Source organism: Aptenodytes forsteri, unplaced genomic scaffold (genome assembly GCF_000699145.1).
Source record: "Aptenodytes forsteri isolate BGI_AS27 unplaced genomic scaffold, ASM69914v1 Scaffold66, whole genome shotgun sequence".
In the NCBI taxonomy this organism is placed as follows: domain Eukaryota; kingdom Metazoa; phylum Chordata; class Aves; order Sphenisciformes; family Spheniscidae; genus Aptenodytes; species Aptenodytes forsteri.
This window is the reverse complement of record NW_008795131.1, coordinates 5,477,612-5,500,673: the sequence shown is the minus strand read 5'-3', so window position 1 is coordinate 5,500,673 and position 23,062 is coordinate 5,477,612. Positions and strand designations below refer to the sequence as shown.

Below are 23,062 nucleotides of genomic sequence, written 5' to 3'. Positions count from 1 at the left end.
ATGGAGGGAGAATACAAAGACCTGTTATACTCCCTCCTCCTCTTGTGCGAGCATGCTCTAGTATCCAGCTTTTATGAAGGTGGGGCAGGAAGCCTCCGGAAGGAGCGAAGGTTTGTCTGTTCAGCAGCACACATGCTCAAAGGAGAGGGAAGATGCTGTTGTTTCCACTTCCCATAGGTTGTGAGCATATTCCCAGCCTCTCTGCACAGTCAACTTAATCTCCAGATCTCGTGGCATGAGTGAAATGTTTTTCCCTGTAATAATGCCAACACTGTTGTATGCATCAGTGGAACGAGCTGCAATAGAGCTCTGGGACACAGGGGGAGGAGGATAAAAACCTTTCATCCTATTAGGAGCTGTGAGGTTCCGAGAGCAGATCATTGATAGCATTGCGTGTAGCTTATCTTCCTCCTCCTCATCATCGTCAACAGAGGCAGAGCGGCTGGCAGCTAAGTGGTGGTAGTTAATAGTTACTGCTCAAAGAAAATAGTGAAAGAGGAGCATAAGAAGAGAGAACTCGATTCTGTGGGAAAGCTCAAAAGGACATGTTCAGCAAAGACAAAGGACTTGAATCCTGCCCTCTTCTTGAAGGCACAAGCTCCTGTAAATGGGTATGAAAAATGAGTTTCTTACAGAAAAAAAGCATGCTCCACCAAACACAGGCCAGCTTCTGATTGTGCACAGGCTGTGTTCCCAGAGCACACGTGTCACATCATGGCAATGGAGAAAGGTCCCAATGCCAGCCTGCAGTAGGTGAGTACACTTTTTAGCAAAAATCCATGGGAGTTCTAGGCTCCAACTAGCTTCTCTCCTTCACCATGCCTTTATCAATGCTGTGGCCTCTTTTCCACTCTGAAACCTGTGCCAGATGCACCCAGACAGCAAACATTCTGCTCCCCAGCTCTGTCTGGCACTGCAAACATGCAAGGTACAGGCCGCCTCCTAAGGAAGCCTAAGGCAGGAGCCAGCTCGCTCTGTCTTGCGCTCAACAGGCAGGTCTGTGCTGAATGTGCCCACAGAATCTGCAGTCCCCTTGATTCAGGCAAAGGCTGAAAATGCTTTTGCTGGTGTGTGCATGAACTTACCTGTGCAAATCCAGAAGCCCTAATAAAGCATGGCAACCATTGTGGTTCAGTCCCCTGGGGTAAGGCGGGTTCAGTTGAGATTTCTGCTTTTTCAGCTGCAGTAAGTCCCAGTATGAGCAGTAAATCCAAATCCCCTGTAAACTTTAGGGTCTGATCTTCCTGGGAAATTCTTGCTTCTTTGCCAAGGGGAATAAAACCGAACACGCTGTTTGAGAACTAGCTCAAATGCCTTCTTGCATGTAAGGAATTTGTATTCACTGATGACATGAGGTGGTTTGGTGCTTGGGAATTCATTTAGTTTCCTTGGAAGGGCCTTTATTTATCCATTGTTAATTCTTGCTTCCAAGCCAGGAAAACTTAGCCCAGGGAGTTCTTGGGGTACTTTAAGAGTTGAGTTTATGGTTTGTTGTTTTTTTTTTTTTTCCTAATAACAACATTATGAGCAAGCAGTGTGGCCAATAAAAATATCCTCACTTTGGGAGCAAAACTGCTCTTGGCTAGTCAAGCAATCTTTTTGCTTTTAGTCTCAGTTTGCAAGCCCAGGGGAGTATTTTGAAAACTTCCTCTGCAAAACACAGAGTAAATATAAATAAGATTCCCCACCTCAACTCCATTTCCACTAAGATAACAAGTTTCACTGCATTAAGGAAACCTATAGTAAGCTGTACCTGTTGATCACAATTATCACACAATTAAATTTTGTGATAGGTTCCCTCCGCCCCCCCCCCCAAAACCTGGCTTGTCTGTTACCTTCAGTTACTTCCCAGGATATTACTTCAAGGCTTTCCTAGGTTTTTGTTTTGGTTCGGGTTTTTGTTTGCTTTTTCTTAACAAAGGAGAACAAAGGCACTTACTGTTATCATGCTTGTGTCCTGGATAGATAATTCTGAACACATAGTCTGTAGAAGCATCTTCAGCTGGCATTTCCTCTAGGTCCACTGATTTGTTGCTGTTCCGTTTTCGAAGCTTTGGAAATACCTTACCCTAGAGAAAATAATGATTCCATACATTCAGCTACGAATGACTAACAGAGCACAACCAAGCAAGTACTTCAGACCTTTGGCATCTTAAATCTTAAAACTAAACTTTCAATGTTGGGAGGAGGTGTGGGAGAAAACAACAGTAGAATCAGATATAGCAGGTGGTTTAGGGGCACTTCACACAACTTTTCCATGTACTGAAAAAACACAGCTACTTCTTCAATAATCCAAGCCTCTGACAGCAAGTATGTCCCAGTCCATTTGAGTCTCGGTCCCTATTGTTTGGGTTCATATTTTGATACAATAGCAGATTCCAGTTCATTGCTCAATGGGGTCCTGAAAGTATGAACAATTTTTATAGGCTATCTGTATAAGAATCAAATTGGATTAAATGGAGTTATTTTGCCTCCCACTTTATTATAAAGCAGCTGGAAATCAATGCCCAGACTCTGTGGAGCAGGACGCTGGTTGAACAAAGACATTAAGATCATCCCTACCCACTACAAGCAGCTCCTCAGAAAAGGCAGTACCTTGCCCTGTTGGGACCAAAGTGGTGGTTCCAGCTGACCACGAGGCAGAAGACCATTTTCCAGACAGGAAAGAAATGCGAGGAGGTGACCTCCTTGGGGGAAGTGCAGCGGAGGTCTCTGAGTTCCATCCTGACTCACCAAGACTAATGTCCATCTGCTTTCTGCTGCAAAGGAGGACAAGGGGAGTCCACACTGTTACATCGGAACCTCTATTTTTTGCTCTTACCTTCTAAGTAAATTTTATTTGTGATCATCTCTAAGTAGGTAAATAAACCTCTGTAAGTCACAGTGCAATCTAGGGATGATGTCAGTCCTTTAGTCCTAAAGAAGCTCAAGATACCACACTAATATAATAAATAATAATAAATAGTAAAGGAATAACTAAACTAAGTCTCTGGTGTATGACATAACTTGACAAAGGACACACAATTTAGAATGAAAACCAACCTAATGGATATAACCAGAGGCTGTCAGCTTTATTCTTGTGAGAATTAGCAAGTCACATTCCCTGTTGTAAATTTTTCTCATCTATCTTCACTGTCACTAGAAATTTAGCACAAATAAGGAAAACCACCCTGGGCTCTGGATACTCTTTTTAGCATAATAATCTGCATCTTGTACACATTTCAAAAGAATGTAAGCGAATTAGGTTCTTAATTTCCTTTTCCAAAACTGAATGAATGAGGCATCTGAAGCCACCTGGGTAAAGGGGGGATCTCCAAGAGCAGGATGTGTTCCGCAGCATGGCTGCAAGTTCCAGTCTGGTAGGTAGGTACTGTGGCAGGACCGCCAAGTGTCTGTCATCTTGTGCAAACAACAAAAATCATGTTGTGTATACACCTGGCACCTGTTACTGAAACAGCTTTCTCAGTGAAGAACAACAAAGGCTGTCATGTTTCACAGCTGTCATTGAATTCCCTTTTTCCTAAGGAACTGCCACAAAGCAGAGTGGTGATGCATCTGACCAGCCAGTGAAACACTGGACAGGCACAATGTCCTGGGGAAGCTGACTGAAGTAAGGCAAATGGACCTGAACTAACGTTGCAATTGTCATCCTCTACCAGCTAGGATTCTAGGTTTTAACACTCATCCCCATATGTCCATAACTAGTTAGAAGTGTTAATGACACAGAGAGGAAAAGTGATCATTCAAGTGTGTCGCCTGCTTATGTATTTTAAGGCAATATACATAAACCATCTTCTAAAACAGGCTCTTAGTTCAAAAGGTCCTTTAGTCCAACTGTAACTCAAATCTGACTCCAAATAAAATTTCTAAATGTTCTTTGTCTTTGCTCTGTGATTTTGACTTAAGGCTTGTGGTTAGGAAAAACAGTGGGAGAGATGTTTTGTTCCAGATTCCTCTCCCTACCTTGAGCAGAATGGGCTACTGAGAACTGGATGGTCAGAGGGTGACAGAGGGTGGCTCTGATTACACACGCTCCCTTTCTACAGGTTGATGATCCCACTATAGATGTGGCTGACAGACCTGCTTTTTTCCCCCCTCTCCTTTCTTGTAATGGTCAATGGATGGAGGATCATGCTTAATAGAGCCAAAGCTTCTATGTTGAATACCTGCCACTGACAGTTTCCCATAAGTGCTGTTCTGCACAGATGACTCGGAAAAAACAAAGCACACAGAAAAAAGAAAGAACATAGAAAGCAATTGAAAACTGGAGCAGTGTTAGGCAGAGGAGTTCTTACCAGGCCTTTCAGTGAAGACATCTGAAGAAGAAAAATGGTCTGCCTCCTTTTGCAATAAACCCCTAACAGGCACCGTATAAAATGGTAGCAGCATTAGGAGCAATAACATTCACCTGGCAGAAAGGGGCTTTGGGAGTGCCCCCGTGAGAAGAAGGTTTATGCTTACGTTGCTGATGGCAGTGAATGCAGACGATCTGGCTGAGTGGCACTATTAATGCGTAGTCCCAGTAAACACTAATAGGGAAGGAAAAAGTGCAGGAAACATTTTTTTCCATATTCAGGAGTGCTTGCGGTTCCAAGCACCCAATAAAAAGACTCTGCTAAGTTAGTAACTGCTTATTAAATTTGGTCAATTAAGGTAAATTAATAGCCAAGTAAAAGGCAAAGGAACTAGTTCTCCACAGTGGATACATGTGGCACCAGCCTTTCCATAACCTCCCTTTCCCTCTTCAACCTCCCCTCCACCCCACTGCCCCATACCAGGTTACAACAATGCTCTGGCTAAGATTAAAATGCCTGGGGCACAGACTTCATGATGGTCTTGTAGCTGGGTTTCAGGACAGCCGGGTTCAGTTCTGTCTTGCACATGTGATTTATGGGCAGCAGCGTGTAAATCCATCGGGGCTCAAGCTTACAGATTAAACACTGGAAACAGCTCCGAACCCTTCTGAGAACAACCTCGACAGAGTTTAGCAATAAAAGCAAGGGCAGAGGGCTTCATTAATGTTCTATTAAAAAATACACATGAAGTTTTAGAAAAAGAATGGAGCGGATTAAGCATTTGAGAGCACTGTTCTGGGGTTGAAGGAAGCATTCCCTGAGGAAACACAGCTGCCTGGTTCAAGACTTCACCTGTCTTTCCACTGAAGCACAATGCCAAATTAGATGAATAACTGATCTAATGAAAGACAATGACATTGCAGGTCTTTTTTGACCTTGAAATTAGCCATGCTTGCCAAGTGATCTGTGACCCTCTGAAGGGAGGTACTAGAATTGTAATGATGGAAGGTAGTGTTGAGCCTTTTCTCCTGAACACATGGAAAAGTGGCTTTTGTTTTCCTTTCGAAAAGCCCTTATATCCAAGGGCATTACAGGACCTTTGGGAAGTTACTTAATCTGTGGCAAAACAGGAGCAGAACCCAAGCTGCCTGACACCTCAACTTATGCACTATTCAGAAGCCCTTCAATTGAATCAGCCTTGTTACACTTGTGTCATATTGCCAAGTATACAAGAAATAAACACCATGAATGCTTCTGATCTTTTCCTGAATGCAATGACTACCTTTTCTCCAGCTCTGAATCTCCAAGGGTTCCATTCATCAGCTGATTTGGAGTCCATTTTAAAGTCAAACTATCTGCTGATTGATGAAGGGAGAGATACCCAGGAATTGCCTCCAAGTCGTCTTTCTGTTCACAGAAGCAAGAAACAGGCAATCCAGGTGACTAAAGCGCACAACTATAATTGTCATGTTCCATTCTTCCTATGCCCCACAAGTTCCAGAGCAGTGCATTATCTAGGAACTGCTGAGGGAAACCTTAACACTGAAAGTACTAGTATTTAATATTGCTATTAGAAAGATGGGAAAAAACACAGTACAGTCACTGAGTTTATGAAATAACGGTCCAGTATGTCTGTTCCTACCTATATGCCCACTTCACAGTTCACATTGGTCAGGCAGCAAAAGCGTTTGTCACATCTTAATCTACCTCAGTATAATAGAGTCAAGTGGGAAGACAGCACTGTCCTGAGGACAAGACATTAAGCAAGTACTTGACAAGCCTAGGTTATATTCTTACCTATACTACTGACTTCTCAAGTCGCAGCCAGGCAGCAGCTGTGTGTATTGGCCCAAAACTCAAGGTACTCACCGGCTGGACTAAGACATTGTTTTTCCCATACAAGAGGTGTGTTCGGGAATTCTGGTGCAAAGACTCCACATACTCTCTTGCCGAAGCAGCAAAGCGATCTTCTGACGTGCTCCCACTTGAATGTCGTTTCCGGATCTAGCACACACACAAACACAGTCAAGGCAGATCAGGTAGGACAGGAATGACTGTACCGGCAGGCCAATAAAACAGGAACAGTTCCATTTAGACCCATCTCTGTAGAGTGGAACTTCTTTCTAGAGCCAGGAGACCTTGCAGAGAAATGACCTGGGCTCTTACTCGTCCCTGACCAAGGCAGCTCATAATTCCTTGTGAACTACCTGGTCTGATCGCAAGTGTCAAAAGCCACAGAATTTAGTTCTGGATCTCAAACTTTTCTACATACAGATAAAGAGGACATTTGGGCCCAAATGGCCTCCTAATCTGTGCTAAAGGCCCCATTACAGAATAAAAAAGAAACGTTGTTCTAAATTCAGATCTCCCTCCTGGGGTTGTTTTTATTGTCAACCTGTGCCTTAACTCAGAAATAGCTACACAGTAAATACCTACTCCCAGGGCTGGGCGCTTCGAAGGAGAGTCTTGGCGGCCATGTACTCCATGAATCCGGTGTCGTTGAACAAGCTCATCGGCTGAAGGGTCTGTCCAATAGTGATCAGCTGTTTTTAGTTTGGTGTACTCCAGAGCACATGGTCCAACTAAGAAAAGAGCCCAAGAGAGAAACCTTCCAAGTCTGTTCAGAAACATACGTAGTCTTATCCTGCTGGCCAAGTACTGAAAGTGAGATTTCCTTCTCAAGCCAAGTGAATATTAATGATCGCTTAATGATCCTACAGGATCAGACCATAATATAGACAATACATATAACAACATATCAGGTCCTATTATCTAGGGCTGTATAAAAATATTCCTGTAGGACACAATACCCTGCTATAGCAGCATTAGTAGTTACAACCTGCTAGCAAGCTTTCAGTAAAAAGCCATTCCCATTTTGTTCTCTGATCCAACCAATAATTAATAATAAAAACAGATGACTGGTCTCTACTGGTCTTGTAAGCAACAGAACATCATCTTTTTTGTTGCTCTATTATAAATAGTTAAACTACATGCTAGAGAGAAAAATCACCTTTTGTAACACTATCATAATACAAAATGTTTTAAGAAACAATTTATTTTCTTTAGCATAAGAAGTAACTGTGCAAGAACTTACCTAGGAGAGAAGCCAGTATGGGGCCACAAACAGGATCTGCCAGTAAAGCTTCTTTTTCATAATATTTACTAGGAATAAAAGATCAGATCAGAGTCCAGTTAAAGGCACTGGCTGTTATTTTTAAAAGCTCTTATGCCTCCTAGTAGCATGAGTCCATTGACTTTAAAAATATCACACGTTACTGCTTACCAGAAAGTATGCCAAAGGAAGCAAAGAGATAAGGGCAGGGAAGCTAGACAGGCTTTTAGCTATTAACCTGACAATTCCTTCGGCGTTTGCTGTGGGCCCCCCAGTAGTCTAGTGGAAGTCGACTGTGTGTGCAGGGGGAAGCATGACTACTGAAGTCACTTTCCAGGTCAGACTTCACACTTAATAAAAACTGAGGCCAAACACTCATTTCAAGAGCAAATCCAGACAATTAAATTACCTATATAAAAGGGAAGATTTAAAAGTTTAGGGTTCTAAGAGTTTTACCAAGAATGAAAACAGGATCTAGGCTGTACATCTGGAGTGCTGTGCACGTAGTGAAGCAGAACACATTTTCAAAGCTTGGTTTTAGTTATAGTTCCAACACAAAAATTCCAGCAACAGAATTTTGCTGTGATTATCAAATACACTCTCACACAATGGGCCAATAAGAAAACTGTGTATCTAAACAGCCAAAGACAGGACCAAAGGGATCCAAACCCCATATATTTTCTGAACCTGACAGGTAGAGGCAAAGCAGTTGCTAGGATTACCTAGAAATCACTGATGCATGCATCTCCTCTAAAAGCTCTAATGGAGCTTAACTGGCTCACCTACTGATCCCATAAAGAAGAAATGTCATGTTGAGTTTGCAGGTAAAGAAGGCTTTTACAACATGGTGTGTCCTGAACTGTTTTTAAAGATCATTAAAATATATCGTAAGAAAGCTATGGAGAAATTAATTTATCCTATTTCAGACATCTGCTTTAGCATTAGATAATTTCCTAAACTATATCAATAACATTAACTAGATCTCCACGGAGCATAAAGGGAGCCTAGAACAACCAGTTCAATAAACCTGCACTCCAGACTTCTATATTTAACAAGATGATCACCACCCCTACTTTGGATCCATATTCTGCCCCTGATCAGCTGTGTAATCTCAGGCAAGTCACTTCCTCTCAGTATGCTCATTCTGCCTCATCTATTTTTGAACTGAGCTCTCGAGAGGCAGGAGCTTGCCTTTTGCTAAATGTGTTCACCCAGTATATTTGATTTGGGGCTTTGGGCACTAATGCAATATAGAGACAAACAATAACTCTGCAATTCTGTCAGTTTTCCACAGAGACCAAGAGATCCACACGTTCTTAAACATCTCTTCCATCTGTGAGGAATAATCTTGAAACACTGTCAAGAACAACGAACTACTACAAATAGTAGCTCTTGCAATGACCTCAGAGTCTTCCCATCGCAGCAGGCAAAGCTGACTTATAAAACCACATAGCCAAAAAATCAACACACCCAAATTTCTTGAACTGTCATTATCCTCTGCTGTCTCTTCCACTAGATGGGGCTCAAACTCTAAACCATCTTCTCTTCCTCAAGAACAGAAGAGCTGAAGGACTTAAACATGGAGCATTTGAGCAGTAATGTCACAAAAAAGCAAGAGAACAAGCCTTATGAAGAGGTTCGTTTTATTCACTAAGTCAGGTTCTCAAAATCACACACCTGCAATTAAGGACCTGATCCTAACTCATTTGGAACAGATGGAGAAGGCAGTAAGATGAACATCTATAATACAACAATTGAGACTGAACTCTCTTGTCATGTCTCCAGGTGAATTATGTGGAAAAAGTAATTAGAAAAGTCCTTGTATCCATGTATCAGCAGACATATTGATACATTGGACCAAAATGCTTTCATTAACTATGTCTCTGGGACACAGCCCACCCTCCCACTGTCTCTTCTGCACACAGCTCTTAAAACAAACTGGCATTAGATATCCCAGAGCAACAGTTTTCTTTGAACAGCACAAAGACCTTTCTTCCATCCTCCTTCTTCTTAGTGGCAAGATAGGTCATGACAATAAAGCTGATGACAAGGAAAACGGTAACGTAAACTTGTAAATACACTGTGAGAATAAGTTCCTCTGCCCTAGCTCTCTTCCTTGTTCAGACCCACGGGCTTTGGACAGCCAAGAATGCGTCCCCCCAGTGCAGAATTACAAGAGCAGCACTGCGAACAAATTGCAATGGCAGTGGGTACAGACGTACTTTTCTGGGACCATATCAAGCTTTAGGGTTCCTACCTTCCTCTTCTTATGGGAAATTGTCCCCAGTGTGCCCCTTAATTCTTCTTTATCAGTTATGGGAGGGTAGGAAGGCACAAAGGGTAGAGCTAAGAACCACCTCTTGGGAAAGCTAATATAATGCTTGACAGTAGGAAGCAATGATAGAATATGTCATAGAACAGAGAGGACTTGTCTTCTCCTCTTAAAGAGTCCCTGTGGATTACATCCATAAAGCATTGATGCTCTTTGCTGGTTTTGCAAGGGAAGATTCACTTTACAGGAGGGTAGGAAGGCACAAAGGGTAGAGTTAAGAACCACCTCTTGGGAAACCAAAGCTAATGCTTGACAGTAGGAAGCAATGATAGAATATGTCATAGAACAGAGAGGACTTGTCTTCTCCTCTTAAAGAGTCCCTGTGGATTACATCCATAAAGCATTGATGCTCTTTGCTGGTTTTGCAAGGGAAGATTCACTTTACACAAAATTTGAATCTTCTAAAAAGGAAACATGATTAAAAAACCTTTTTTCACAGCCCTAAGGGTTTATGTCATTAACTCCTCCTCTTGTAAACTCATTTCCTCTTCTTTTATCTACAAAGGGCATTTTCTTCCCTGACATCTTAACATTCCAAAGGATTATTTTTAATTAATATAAGTGAATTAAGCACTCCTGACCTATTAGAAGATATTTCTATTCCACTGAGTCGCTGAGGTCTAGGTCCCATTAGAATTTGGGCATCTAATATCTACTGAAACCTAAGGTGCCTAAGTGAGTGGAAAGGATCTGGGCTTCACATGCTTCTGAATGCATTACTCTTTATGGTAGCACTGTTCAATATTGCCAACTTTAGAAAAAATTAGAGGAAGTCCTTAATAAACTGCAAGTTAGTTTTTTAGCTGATTTCTGGAAAGCTGTATGGCTGTTAACATTTTTTGTAAATCTGAAACATGTCAATGATTTGAAACAAAAGTAGAATTTCTTCTAAATGTCCGTGTATCTGGTTTTCTTCCTACCAGAAGTTTGCATCACAGAAGTTTGAAGAAGGCTTTTGATTAAATCCCTTGTTGCAGATACCTAAACACATCAGTCCAACAAATCCCTGCGCTTCTGATTCTTTCCTTACCTGCAGTTATCAACAATATACTGCACAATCTTGTCGAGCACTTTCTCAATCAATGCTGTCCGAACCCATATGTGTTTGATGGCCTGAGGTGTCAGGACAGGCATTTTGCTTGTGGCTGATCCCTGCCTCTTGAGGGGTTCCTGCCCATTTGGCTGATTTTTCCTGCAAAAGGAATAAAATAAAAGTAGTCAGAAGTCAGACTCTTCTCACAGAAAGCTCTCCAGTGAAAGACTGCGTAGAGAGGTGTTGGAATACACAGCATGTATCTGACAAATAAGTATCTGTATACTAGCTGTCTGCATTACTATGCTAGCACTCATTACCATTGGGGCGCGGAGTTTTAGTCAGTCCATCATCAGGGATTTTCTGAAAATTATGGCTCTAACTAATGATTTAGGATGTCTCGGTTCTGAGTTATGAGCAGAAGTCTGTAAGGATTATCTAATTCACAGACAGATGCTAAACAAGCTCTAAAAAAGCCCCCCAACAGGTCTGTATTAGGTATCTTGGGCTAGGTAGTAATCGGAGAAAAAAAAAAAAAAAGTAATATTCATGGGCTGAGATAAAGATGGTTTAATAGGACAGAAAAGGAAGGGAAAATAATAATAATGATAAAAGAATATACAAAATATGTGATGCACAGTGCAATTGCTCACCACCTGCCGACCGATGCCCAGCCAGTCCCCGAGCAGCGGCCCCCAGTTTATGTACTGAACATGATGTCACATGGTATGGACGTCACATGGACCAGCTTTCCCCCAGTTTATGTACTGGGCATGACGTCGTATGGTATGGAATACCCCTTTGGCCAGTTTGGGTCAGCTGTCCTGGCTGTGCCCCCTCCCAGCTTCTTGCTGGCAGGGTGTGAGAAGCTGAAAAGTCCTTGACTAGTGTAAGCACTGCTCAGCAACAACTAAAACATCGGGGTGTTATCAACATTATTCTCATCCTAAATCCAAAACACAGCACTGTACCAGCTACTAGGAAGAAAATTAACTGTATCCCAACCGAAACCAGGACACCTACCAAAAATATCTTCTCTGCTTCTGGAGCTTTAGGAAAAGCCCAACATTTGAGCTCCTCCAAAACTCCCACATACTAGGCTGAAAGGAATAGGCTGTAAATCCATTGCAGACCATACACCCCAAAAGAAAAAAAAAAACCAAAATGCAAAGTGTAGCAGAAAATAAGTCACACCTGATGAACAGAAGTTTGCTTCTTATCAAACAGAGCTTCACACTTGGGAAAGCCACAGGAAGAACAGTAAAAAGAAGATTCTTGTCTCCCAGCTTTCTCTGGGAAAGCTAGCCACAACCCCAAGAAGACACACAGCTGTTTCAGCATGAGATATTCCCACCGAGACCAGAAGCATGGAGCAGGATTTGAGATAACACAGGCAGAGCTTTTCCAGGGACCTCCTGCCATACCACCATCAGGCAATCCTTGGGCACAGGCCCATCTTTTCATTCTCTCTGTAAAGCACCACATATAGGTATAGCACAGACTGCGCTAGTGTCTTGGCAGTGAGATCCTATCTCCTACCACCTACAGAATGACAACAAGACAACTAAGAAATAAGAAACATCAAAATGAGAAACTAGAACTATAGCAAATGAGCATCCAAAGCCAGCTGGGAGCTTGCTAACAGCCAAGACCCCCTGCTTGTTCCTACAGCATAAGCCAGCACAGCAACAGGTCCACCTCAGAAATGGGGAGCTTAATGCTGCCTTTTAGTGGCAGGATGGCAAGCTGGCTATACAAAGCAGAATCACTTCCCAAGCATGGCTGTCAACAAGAACGCGGGAGCTGCTCAGCACGGTGGTCTCTGAACCAAGTGGGAAGATGTCATTCCTTTCTGTGGAGCTACCTGCTGCCCAGAAGAATCTACTTGACCCCAGTCCAATGAGGGACAGTGGCATGTTGTGCCCCAGGCACGCTGTGGGACAGTGTTTTGCCGCATGAACAGGATGGTACTCTACTCTGTAAACCCCAGTATGCTGTGCTGCCTGCCATGCCACTGCACAGCTTCATGTGGCTGGAGCTGAAATTTGCATCATGCCAAGGAGCAGTTTTGTGCCTTCTCATCACAACACACATGCTCTTACCCATGCTGGGTGTCCTGCCACAGTGAGCATCCACCTCTCATCCATTGAGTTCTGGTCTTTAAAATACATTTTCATACTGACAACAATGCTCCCTTCACTTCTTTGGTGGCACTGACACAAATTATCACTTGTCACTGTTGACATAATTAATGGCCTGAACATATTTGGAACCAGAGACTGATTTTGAAGCTGAATGTGCTGCCTAGCGCTTTCCAATTTCTAAAAGGTGGCCCCCAAAAAGGAAAATGCATTTGTTCTCTCCGTTTCTCTTTCCTGCTGCCTAGCAAAGTAGCTGAAATGTGAATTTGTGTTCCCTTCCTCCCTCCCCGCTAGCTTTGCCGGTGGCATTAGTTACGTAAGACAAGGAGATGACACCGCTCCATACTGAATACCTAACACGCAGCAACAAGTCACAATGCACAATTTTGTAAGGTGGTACCAGCCACACAGTGTCTCCCGTGACAGCACTGGTGTGGAACTGCCCCAAATCCTCTCCTCCTAAAGTACATAATGCAACTAAGCCACGTGTCCATAGCGTAGCAGGTGGTGAAGCTGTGCCAGCCCTGCCACAGCATGTGATGACATCTTGTGATGGGTCCATACTCCTGCATCAGGCAATATAATGCAGGTGCAGGAGAAAGGTACGCTATAGAGCTGAGCACTGGGAGAGCTTCCTACTTCCGCACAGTACTGCAGGTTTGCCTTAGCTCTCCATACACTGGGCTGGCAGTGGAAGACTAACCCTCTTAATTTCTTTCCCAGAAAATTTGCCCCTCAAAATAGCAGAAAAGAAGGTTCAATTTTGTCCTAATGAAAAGAGAAGCCCCGATGTCTTCAACAATCTGCAGTAGAAAATCCACGTTCTCAAATGATCCTGTACTTTGACAGTACTCAGGTCCCCTTTCAGGAAAGTGTTCAATTACAAAGACTAAATACAATAGTCGGGTGCTGTCTTGAGTAAGATCTGTAATTCTTCTCCACATTTACAAAGTCCTTAGTCCTCCATTAGGCCATGACAGAACCTCTACAAGGCAACACACATGCAGTGACAATCCCAAGTCAAGAAATACACATGACACCACTAACATCGGAGGAATTCAAATGTGTTTAATTGCATCCTAAACAGGGGCTTTCTTAAGCCACAGCCTCAGGAGCAATTAGACTGCTACAGCACTTATGTCTCATTTTATACGTTCAACAAAGCGAGTCCACCCCCTGCAGTATTTCCTAATAGAGTCTCTTTGCTGTGCGTATTTTCTACAGCACTTAAAATTTGTGGTTGTTAATAGCTGAAACCCACACAAAATTTCTCCAAGAGAAATCACAGAATTTAAGTTCATTTGCTCCTTTCTGTTAGATGACACAGCCAAAGGTCTCTGGTGGTTGCAGTAGGGTTCATGTGGGCTCTTAACCAAGGAGGAATGCTGGGAAATTTTCAGTAGAAAGCATCCTTCTTCCCAACATTTAAAAAACTTAAATCAATAAAATCCCAGTCTATATCAGTAGGCACACAATTAAAAAAAATCAAAAATAGGATGTGCCTGTTAAAAACTACATAACGAAGTCTAATATTCAGAAGTCTAATAAAGATAAATGCCAGAAAACTACACAGACATGTAAGTATAAGTGCTAATTTAAACAACTGTCAAATAACTGAAGACTTCAATGCAACACAAATAGAAGTCAAGCTCTCTTGACAAAGCCCTTAACAGCAAGTTGATCAAGAGGCTAAAAGTTCCTACAATGTACAAAGACCTCTTAAGGCTTAGCAGTGCCACTGCACTACCGTCTACAAACAGAAGAAAAAAATCTCCTGTCCTGAGTTTACAATACAAGACACTTATCCCACAGACTCATGCACTGTGATTCAGTCAGCAGAACCACATGGAAAATTTTAATTGCACTACTCGCCACTAGCAAGAAGTTTAGGACTTTCAGCAACCTCAAGTCCTTGACTCCAGACCAAATTCAGTTGTGCTCAAGTCCAGCGCGTACTGAACTGCTTTCCCATAATCAGTCTCTCACTGCTGACTGCCTCTTCTTGAGTTCATCCTTCTTCCTATCATTCTTTGTATCCATTAACTTAACTGTTTCTACCGTAATACCCACAAACCTTCTGTTATTGGTTTGGCAAGGAGCATGTCAAAACAGCTTTTCCAGTAAGTCTGTTCTGCAGTTCCTCTTGCCACCCACATCCCTTCCCACCAACAGTCCAAACTGGTCCACCATACCCTGACTGTGAGCACTCTCTAAAATCACCAGTTATTATTCACTTTTGTTGCTTTGAGTGGGCTGGACACACTGATCCGCTCTACTGAGAAGCAAAACAAAACACCAAAGACCCAATTCCCAACCTCTGTCTCTTTGCTAGCTGCCAGTTTGATCAAACAAAAACATATGCCTTAAAGCTACAGACACTAAAGAGACAGAGCTTTAACGAACGTGGCCAAGAAAGACCCCTTTCTGTTTACCAGGCAGTCTCTGTATCCTCTCCATGCTGCACACGCATTGTATGAATTTTACTGATAAACAGACCTCAGCCTCACCTGCCTTCTACCTGCTGCTGCAGTTCCTGCACTTTCTTGCATATGTCTCCAGCTATTGCATACGTCTTGCCAACTTTGGTGAACAGCGCAGCCACCTTGTCAGTCCGCAGGAAGCCGGCAGCCCTGCGCTTCAGCATGTGCAGGAGACACGCTTCCACAACACCTGCAAGAAAGGAAAGGAGATAAAGTTATGGGTACTGCTGTCCTTCAGTCTTCTCTTCGGTGAATACCATCTGCTAACACCCACTGGTCAGGTGTGGAGCCAAGAGAATGGGGGGTGTGGGGGGGGAAGAGACAGGCAGAAAGACAGACTAGATCTCAAAATCAGATGATGCAAGCATGTGTCTAATCTGCAACAATAAGCACCTTTTAAGTTACAGATAACATCAGTACATAAATGAACCAAAGGACTGAAATATATCCCAGTATTTTCACCCCATTTTACACGTCACTGTGAAAGAATTCCCGATTCTACTGAAAATGAAGCCAAAGGCAAAACCTCTTCTCAACTCCTCGTGGTAGAACCAGGTCCCCCAACTCAAGATATAATGAGCTAGAAATCTGCTTTTACTGATGATCTCTGTTTTGAGCAGAGGCTCCTATTTATCTTTGTGAGTTGCTGCATCCATTTCTCCCACTTGTATTTCTCCATATGGTCTGGTGTTTGCAATGAAAAGGACTAATTGGAGGCCATACTTTCCTGTTATTTGCTACTCATTTTTAAAATCATGTAGAATTTTATGATTCACACTTTATGATGTGAAGAATAATACCGGCAAAAAGGCATCTCATGTAAGTTATACAGAGTTCAGGTTCAAACCTGAACTGATCTCTGAATGCAGAATGTGAGAAATTGCTGTATTTAACCAACTACTGTCATGCAGTCAATTGCTGTGTATCATTTAATCTATCTAGTGACCACACAGCTTTCATTGACACAGGATCTTGATTTGCAGAAGCAGGGTAGAACAAACCATCCTTTTATTTCTGATTAGTAAAATACTGAATCTTCATGTCCCAAATGGAAGTGAGATACCTTCATTATGCCACCTCTCATTGGAAATAGGTATGAAAATAACAAAAAAGTCTACCAACCCCCTCCCCCTCAACTGCCTTATGTATTCCATTCTCCTCTGGCAAAGGGAAGACTATGAAAAAAGCATGAGACATGCAAACATTACTATCGCATTGGTTAACACAACTGGGAAGGAACTCAGACGCAATGAGACTACGGTAGACATGGAAACCTATGGGACAGGTAAGGCTATGTATCAGGAGAGTTAAAGCTGCTTTTCTTATGTGTTTCGCTGTTTAAAACGGCATATTCAAGACAAAACCACAAACTGCTCCTAGAGTCCTGCTGCCTGCAGATCTCTCATTACGTGGTGACTAATAAAAAAACTTAGAGAAATGAGGAGGCTGGGTGAGGAGAGAGAGATGTACAAGAATCAAAGCCAGAGCTACACTTTCTTCAGAACACATATAACCCACAAGCATCGGGGTCCAGCTAGGTCACAGCTGAGCTGAGCTGGTTTTTGTTTGTTTGTGTGTGTGTTTTGTTTTAATATTCCTGAACTCTGAAACAAGTCTCATTGAGGGAAGTGGACTTTTGAGTTGGCTGGGTGGAGAAGAGAGTTGGTTGTTTTACTGTGTTAATAGAAGGGAACATGTATCAAACACAGCAGCGTGATGGCTGGCTGGAAACAGACTCTGCTGGGAGGTGGTACAACAATGATGCCTTCCACTCACCTAGATTATGGGAAAGACATTTTCTTTCTGGTAAAAACAGGGAAGATAGGAGACTTCTAACATCAGCCCACTCTGTCCTCCCTCTCTTCCTTCACATTAGGAACAAATGGGTTAATAACAGTGTACTTAACCATTACCGGACATTTCAGTTCACTCTCTACTGATGAGTGGTCCACAGCTTGCAGCTGCTCCAGGCTCTCTGCATATTCACACCGTTCTCAGTCACACTGGGTTTGTCACCTCAAAGACAATTACAAATAGCTAGGCCTGTAACGAGCTTCCACCACCACTCGGATAGACTCTCTGATTTGAACTGCTTAACACACCTTAATCGAGTTATGTTGTGGGCATCCATGTTCCAGCCTAGAAAATTCTCCAAGTGCCAGGGGCAAAGCTCCTAGAAGAACGACTTGTTCAAGTCTTTGCATCAGTTACAAAGACCTCCAGGGTAACATGCCCATGTACCCAGTGACCGTCCATCTTGACGTGGTAGGATGTACAGCCTGGAGAAGCAGCAGCCATCGACTATCGGATCTTTTAAGGAATCAACTGCAAGTCAGACATCACAGGAGCTAGAGAACAAAGTGACAGTCCTCAGGAAAAGACAGCATCACCTGTGACTGGTATGAAGTTACTCTGCAATCACAGGTAGAGAAGATGAACCAGTTGTTAGGACACTTGCTGGACTAAAATCATAGGGTCTACTAGAAAACAAATAGGAAACTGAACAATTATGCTAGGGAAGATAAACCCCTTCCAAAGCACTGGAGATCACTACAAGACAATAAAGCCTGGTAAGATAGGCTCACCTTCCAACAGAGCCCACCATCTAGCTTTGGACAGAAAGATTAAAAGGCCTACGAACTGAAAAGAAAATGTAACACTACTACAGCCTGAGAGGGAATAGAGATGCAGCCAGACCTACAACTACAACAGATCCACCTGTGAGGTTCATTTTGCAAACCTTACTGTAACATGCTCTGGTGGTCACCAGCAAAAGACCGCATTGCACTATTTCAGCCTTGCAAGACTGTGCATCAGAAATCTAACCAGCTCTCATTTAAACTGCTGCAGGAAAAAGAAACAAGATAAATACAAATAAAAAACAAAATAAAAAACAAGCCTTCCCTGTCTATCAGCTTTTAAATCGAGACTGCAGATGACTCATCCAGGCAACACTGTCCATAAAAAGGTATGAAGGAGAACAGACCAATTATTTTATAGGGAGGAGAAAAAACCCAACTTTATCCGCAAGGTGTGCACTCACTGAAACCCATGCAGGCATGCCAGCCCTTACAGAAGGGTCCGAGTTCAGCATCTGAGCGATGCTCTCCTGTGTTTAATGACAGCAGGCAGTCCTGCAGTAAATTGCAGTTAGAATTGCCACATTAAATTTTCGCTACGAGTAACAAATGGTACTCCATCTGCTCTGATACACATTGCATCTCTCCCAAGATTCAGCAGCTAATTTTGAAAGAAGGCAGTATTTTGTTGCACTTTAAGCCCAATATTGTCAGGTGCTGAGCATTTCCTGAAGACTCCCCCTCCTCATTGTATTTAATGGCCTCCAAATCCCGTAATACCTGAAAGACTGCGTCTGAAAAAGACCTATCCTCACTGTTCAGTCCCTGAAAACTAACCTAAGTCCCAGGAAAGACTGAACGGCATGCAGAAACACCTCCTGCGTTTAGCTAGCCCAGAAGCTACGGCAGTAGGGGGATCACAGGATGTGTCTGTATTGAACAGCATTAGTAAAAACGTCCCCTCCATCTCCAGCACTGCTACCCCATTTCTTTGCTTTGCAAGACTGAAGAACAACCTGCTGAATGAACAAAAAAAATTTAAGAGAAGCATTTATGAGGTATTAATAACTTCACATTTTGTGTCTTATCACTCTGGAAAAAAGAAAAGTCTAATTGGCTTCCTGCTATCACATCCTTACTACACAAATTAACCTAATGCGTGTTCAGAAAGCAAAACCATTTGCTCTTAGAGTGCAGAAAACACCACTAGAAAAACAAATTGGAAATGCACTGTGGGATAACCATGCCACTATTTTGCTTTCAGCTGTGAAGGCAGATATGTTTTTAAGCTAAGTAACATTGGCTAAAATCTGACAGAAAATAAAATTTCCATGGAAAGCCCTAATTTCCCTATGAGACAGCCAGTGGAGTTAAATACGGATGGCTTAGGGACTTGGGATTGTTCATTTTTAATGATTTTTAGCGAGATACAACTAACCTGAGTTAGCAAAGCCAAGTCTTCTAATTGTATACCCTGAATTCATTCTCTGTGAAATAGAGAAGTCCGCATTCTCTCTTCTCCTCCTTCCTAGTCCTAAGTTTATGTAGACTGCAAATTCTTCAGAATAAATTTGATATATTTCCTTATTGCACAACCTATATGAGAACCACCACAACCGAAACTCCAATTTCATCTTAAAATGAAACAAGAGACACGTACTATCTTAATAGTCTCTCCTCAAGCTGCCTAATCTGAAACATGTCACGTAAATGCTGTTGGCAAGCATGCCAAAAGCACAGGATCGTGATGCACTGTGCTGTGAGCAGCTTCTTCCAACGCTCGAACAACAGGGACAATTCAAACAAACACAGGAAAACCCTACACACAAATAGCCATCCTCCAATAAATGAGTAACTCAGGAGATTGGCAAGCCCTGTGGAAAGCAGTACAGCTGGTATAAATGAAACAGCATGTCTCATGTACTTACTGATAACGAAGGACTTGGTTTTTTTCTTTAGTTTTGTTGCTGGGTTTTCTTTTTTCTTTTTTTTTTTTTTTAAATAAACTATCTTAATAGTCTCTCCTCAAGCTGCCTAATCTGAAACATGTCACGTAAATGCTGTTGGCAAGCATGCCAAAAGCACAGGATCGTGATGCACTGTGCTGTGAGCAGCTTCTTCCAACGCTCGAACAACAGGGACAATTCAAACAAACACAGGAAAACCCTACACACAAATAGCCATCCTCCAATAAATGAGTAACTCAGGAGACTGGCAAGCCCTGTGGAAAGCAGTACAGCTGGTATAAATGAAACAGCATGTCTCATGTACTTACTGATAACGAAGGACTTGGTTTTTTTCTTTAGTTTTGTTGCTGGGTTTTCTTTTTTCTTTTTTTTTTTTAAATAAATAAGAGCCTTTGGGCATTCAATTGATGTCTTCAGCGTAAATGCTTGTGCCATGCAAATCCACACCCGTTCTGTTTCCAGGGCAAACGGACAAAATTGCTGTTGTGTTAGAAAGTGGACAAAAGAAATACTGGCCCATCCATGTTATTTCCATGTCTCTATAATCCAAATAAAACCTCACTGAGTAGTACAACAAGGTATTCATACACTTTTACATCCACTACCTCTCTGAAAAAAATAGCGTGATTCACCTTTCTTTGTGATCCCTCATTTAATTGCTTATTACCTTCCAAGTTGCACTGTCAATGGCACTGACAAACTGCTGTTTGGATGGATAGAGTATCCTAAATTTTAAAAAACTGGTTATTACTTTCTGGATTAGACTAAGGTCCCATTGCATTGAGCACTGTGTAAACACATACTGAGAGACAGTCAAACACACATAGGTAAGACTGATAAAAAGTAGAAGAAAATATGTATAAATTTATCCCACTTTTTGCAGTGAGAGAACAGCATTCTTGAATACTTAAAAGACATCATCAGGAACTGAGGATCAAGGCACTTACCAGCATTTTATCTGTAAGTAGATTTAACTGGAAGAAGAGAAGAAAGCTTATTCAGCCTTGACCCTCGTAAGACGGACAGTAAGTCACTGTGTTTCTCCTCTCCACCATATCCCCAAGAAGAACACCAATAACTCCTCCATGATTAGGGCTTTGTTGCAGCTGGTCCTGGGCTATACTGGAATAACTGTCCTAGCATTTCTTACTGCTTGTTTGCAAAGAGGGTCCTGCCTGGGCTGAACCCAGAGGAGTCCTAGCCCCAGAGAAGCAAAAACCAAAGACTCCCTAAGATGTTGTATGCAAGAATGGAACGGTGCCAACGGCCTCAGCTTCTGCAGACTCCTATTATGCATCTCTTAGGACATGAGCTTGACTGCATCAAACAAGGCTACCGAACAGCAAGTCTGGCACTGCTTCCCACGCCGGTATACTTCCCATCCAGAACTACTGCCTCAGAAGACAACCACCCCCTTGCTTTTTCACCAATATTACGCACAAAAGCCTAAGCGCGGCACTGTTCTCTGAAAGGAGGACCAGGACACAAGGGCACATCCCTGCTTGACCCCTCTCAGCAATCAGCTTATACCAGGAAACATCCGCTGCAATCAAAGGACATCCATAGGTGGCAAAGGCAATGCCTGTGGTCTTACACAAGCGGGAGCCCAGTGCTGATGACATCTCTGCAAGCAAGGCTGTTTCTACTCAAAGGAAGAGGGAGCATCTGCGCATCTAACACAGAAGCAGCAGCGGGGGTGAGCACTGTTTGGTTGCCCATGGGGTTTTGCAAGGCCAGGTAGAGCGGCATGGGGAGAACAAAGAGCGGTGACAGCATGGGGATGTTCTTCACATCACAGTCATAGATCCCGTCTAGCAACCATCACAACAACTCTTAACCCAGCTACTGTTTTGCTCTTTCAACTAGAAATAAAGAAAATGAAAAAAGAAAAGCAGCTTTCCGGATGCCTGAAGCAATGAAGCAATAATTGGTTCCAAATCTTAAATGAAGCAACCTGCCTTTAAAAATAACTGCAAAGAAGTGCATTGCTGTTGCTTAGGAAACAGGCTCTCTTCCCACCTTCACTGTTGTTTGTTTTTGTTGTTTTTTTTCTTTCTTTAAAACAATAAAATATTAATGAAACAAATTTAGTGAAAAGCACAGCAGGCACAGCTTTAATTATTAATAAATGTTGCAGCTGCCATGGAGGGCAATTTCCACAGTGACTGTCCCTAAAGCCCCAATATTTAATTATTCCATTGTGACATTTCTCATCACAAGGACTTGGCATAACATCAGTCCCCAACTGACTGTAATACACGTGTAGTGGTTATTTGCAAGGAGAGAGACACCGGAATTAGCTGCTGGATTGCCTCAAAATGTACGTTCCATGGGATGAGAGATTAATGCACCATGTCCAGTTCTATGCGTAAGGCACCCTGAGATCTGGGTTCAGGTTTTAGTCTCAGCCTGTGTGACCTTCAAGTCATTTCATTCTCCTCTACTTCACCCATAGACTGAGGCTAACAGTACTGTCTGTCTCCAACTTTTCTCTCCAGGCTCCTTTATACAAGGGAATTTTTCAAGAACAGCTAACTGACTTTACATTCACATCTGACCTAATCTGAATTAGCTTTCAAACACACAGTGGCTTTTATCCAGTTGAACTATAAAACATTTGAGGAGGGGAGTACATCTTACAACACAGATGCCCTCCTATTCCAACCCAGGGGACTGTACAGATGTCACCTCCGTAGCGTACGACAGCAGGAAGGCACCCCTCCAACGCAGCAAGCAACAGAGGAGCTTCACAGCACATTAGTTAAAGAGGTCAGCTGCCTGGAAGAGTCAAGGAGGGCTTTTTGTTTACCGCGTGTCCGAAGGCAGACACCGATCTCATTGTGGCTGTGGGTGATGTTGACAAAGCGCATTCTCCTGCATGCGTGCACACACAGCCAAGCTCAGTCAGAAAGGAAACTTTAACGCATCCTGAACAAACTTGCAGAAGAATCATGTCAACCTGCAGAATCTTTTAAAAGACATGAGAGGACCTTGACAGTGATGCTCAAATGGCTTTACAGAGAGGAAATACAAGGTATTTGAGGACGTCTCCTTAGCCCCACTCACCTTTTCTCTTGTTTCTCTTCTATTTTAAACCAACCACAAAAACTAGATTTCTATTTT

The 23,062-nt window shown here is 42.6% G+C and overlaps 1 protein-coding gene across 1 annotated transcript in view; it reads right to left on the bottom strand.

Annotated features, from left to right (window-relative positions):
- Positions 1 to 23,062, bottom strand: part of SGSM2 (small G protein signaling modulator 2) — a 55,556-nt gene that overhangs the window by 18,101 nt on the left and 14,393 nt on the right. The window contains exons 2-11 of the mRNA XM_019471790.1: positions 15,421 to 15,583; positions 10,770 to 10,931; positions 7,390 to 7,457; positions 6,732 to 6,877; positions 6,165 to 6,299; positions 5,578 to 5,702; positions 4,462 to 4,529; positions 2,596 to 2,759; positions 1,940 to 2,069; positions 339 to 473 (exon numbers count right to left, since the gene is read on the bottom strand). Coding sequence (XP_019327335.1) covers positions 339 to 473; positions 1,940 to 2,069; positions 2,596 to 2,759; positions 4,462 to 4,529; positions 5,578 to 5,702; positions 6,165 to 6,299; positions 6,732 to 6,877; positions 7,390 to 7,457; positions 10,770 to 10,931; positions 15,421 to 15,583 — 1,296 coding nt within the window. The remainder of the gene's footprint in view (positions 1 to 338; positions 474 to 1,939; positions 2,070 to 2,595; positions 2,760 to 4,461; positions 4,530 to 5,577; positions 5,703 to 6,164; positions 6,300 to 6,731; positions 6,878 to 7,389; positions 7,458 to 10,769; positions 10,932 to 15,420; positions 15,584 to 23,062) is intronic.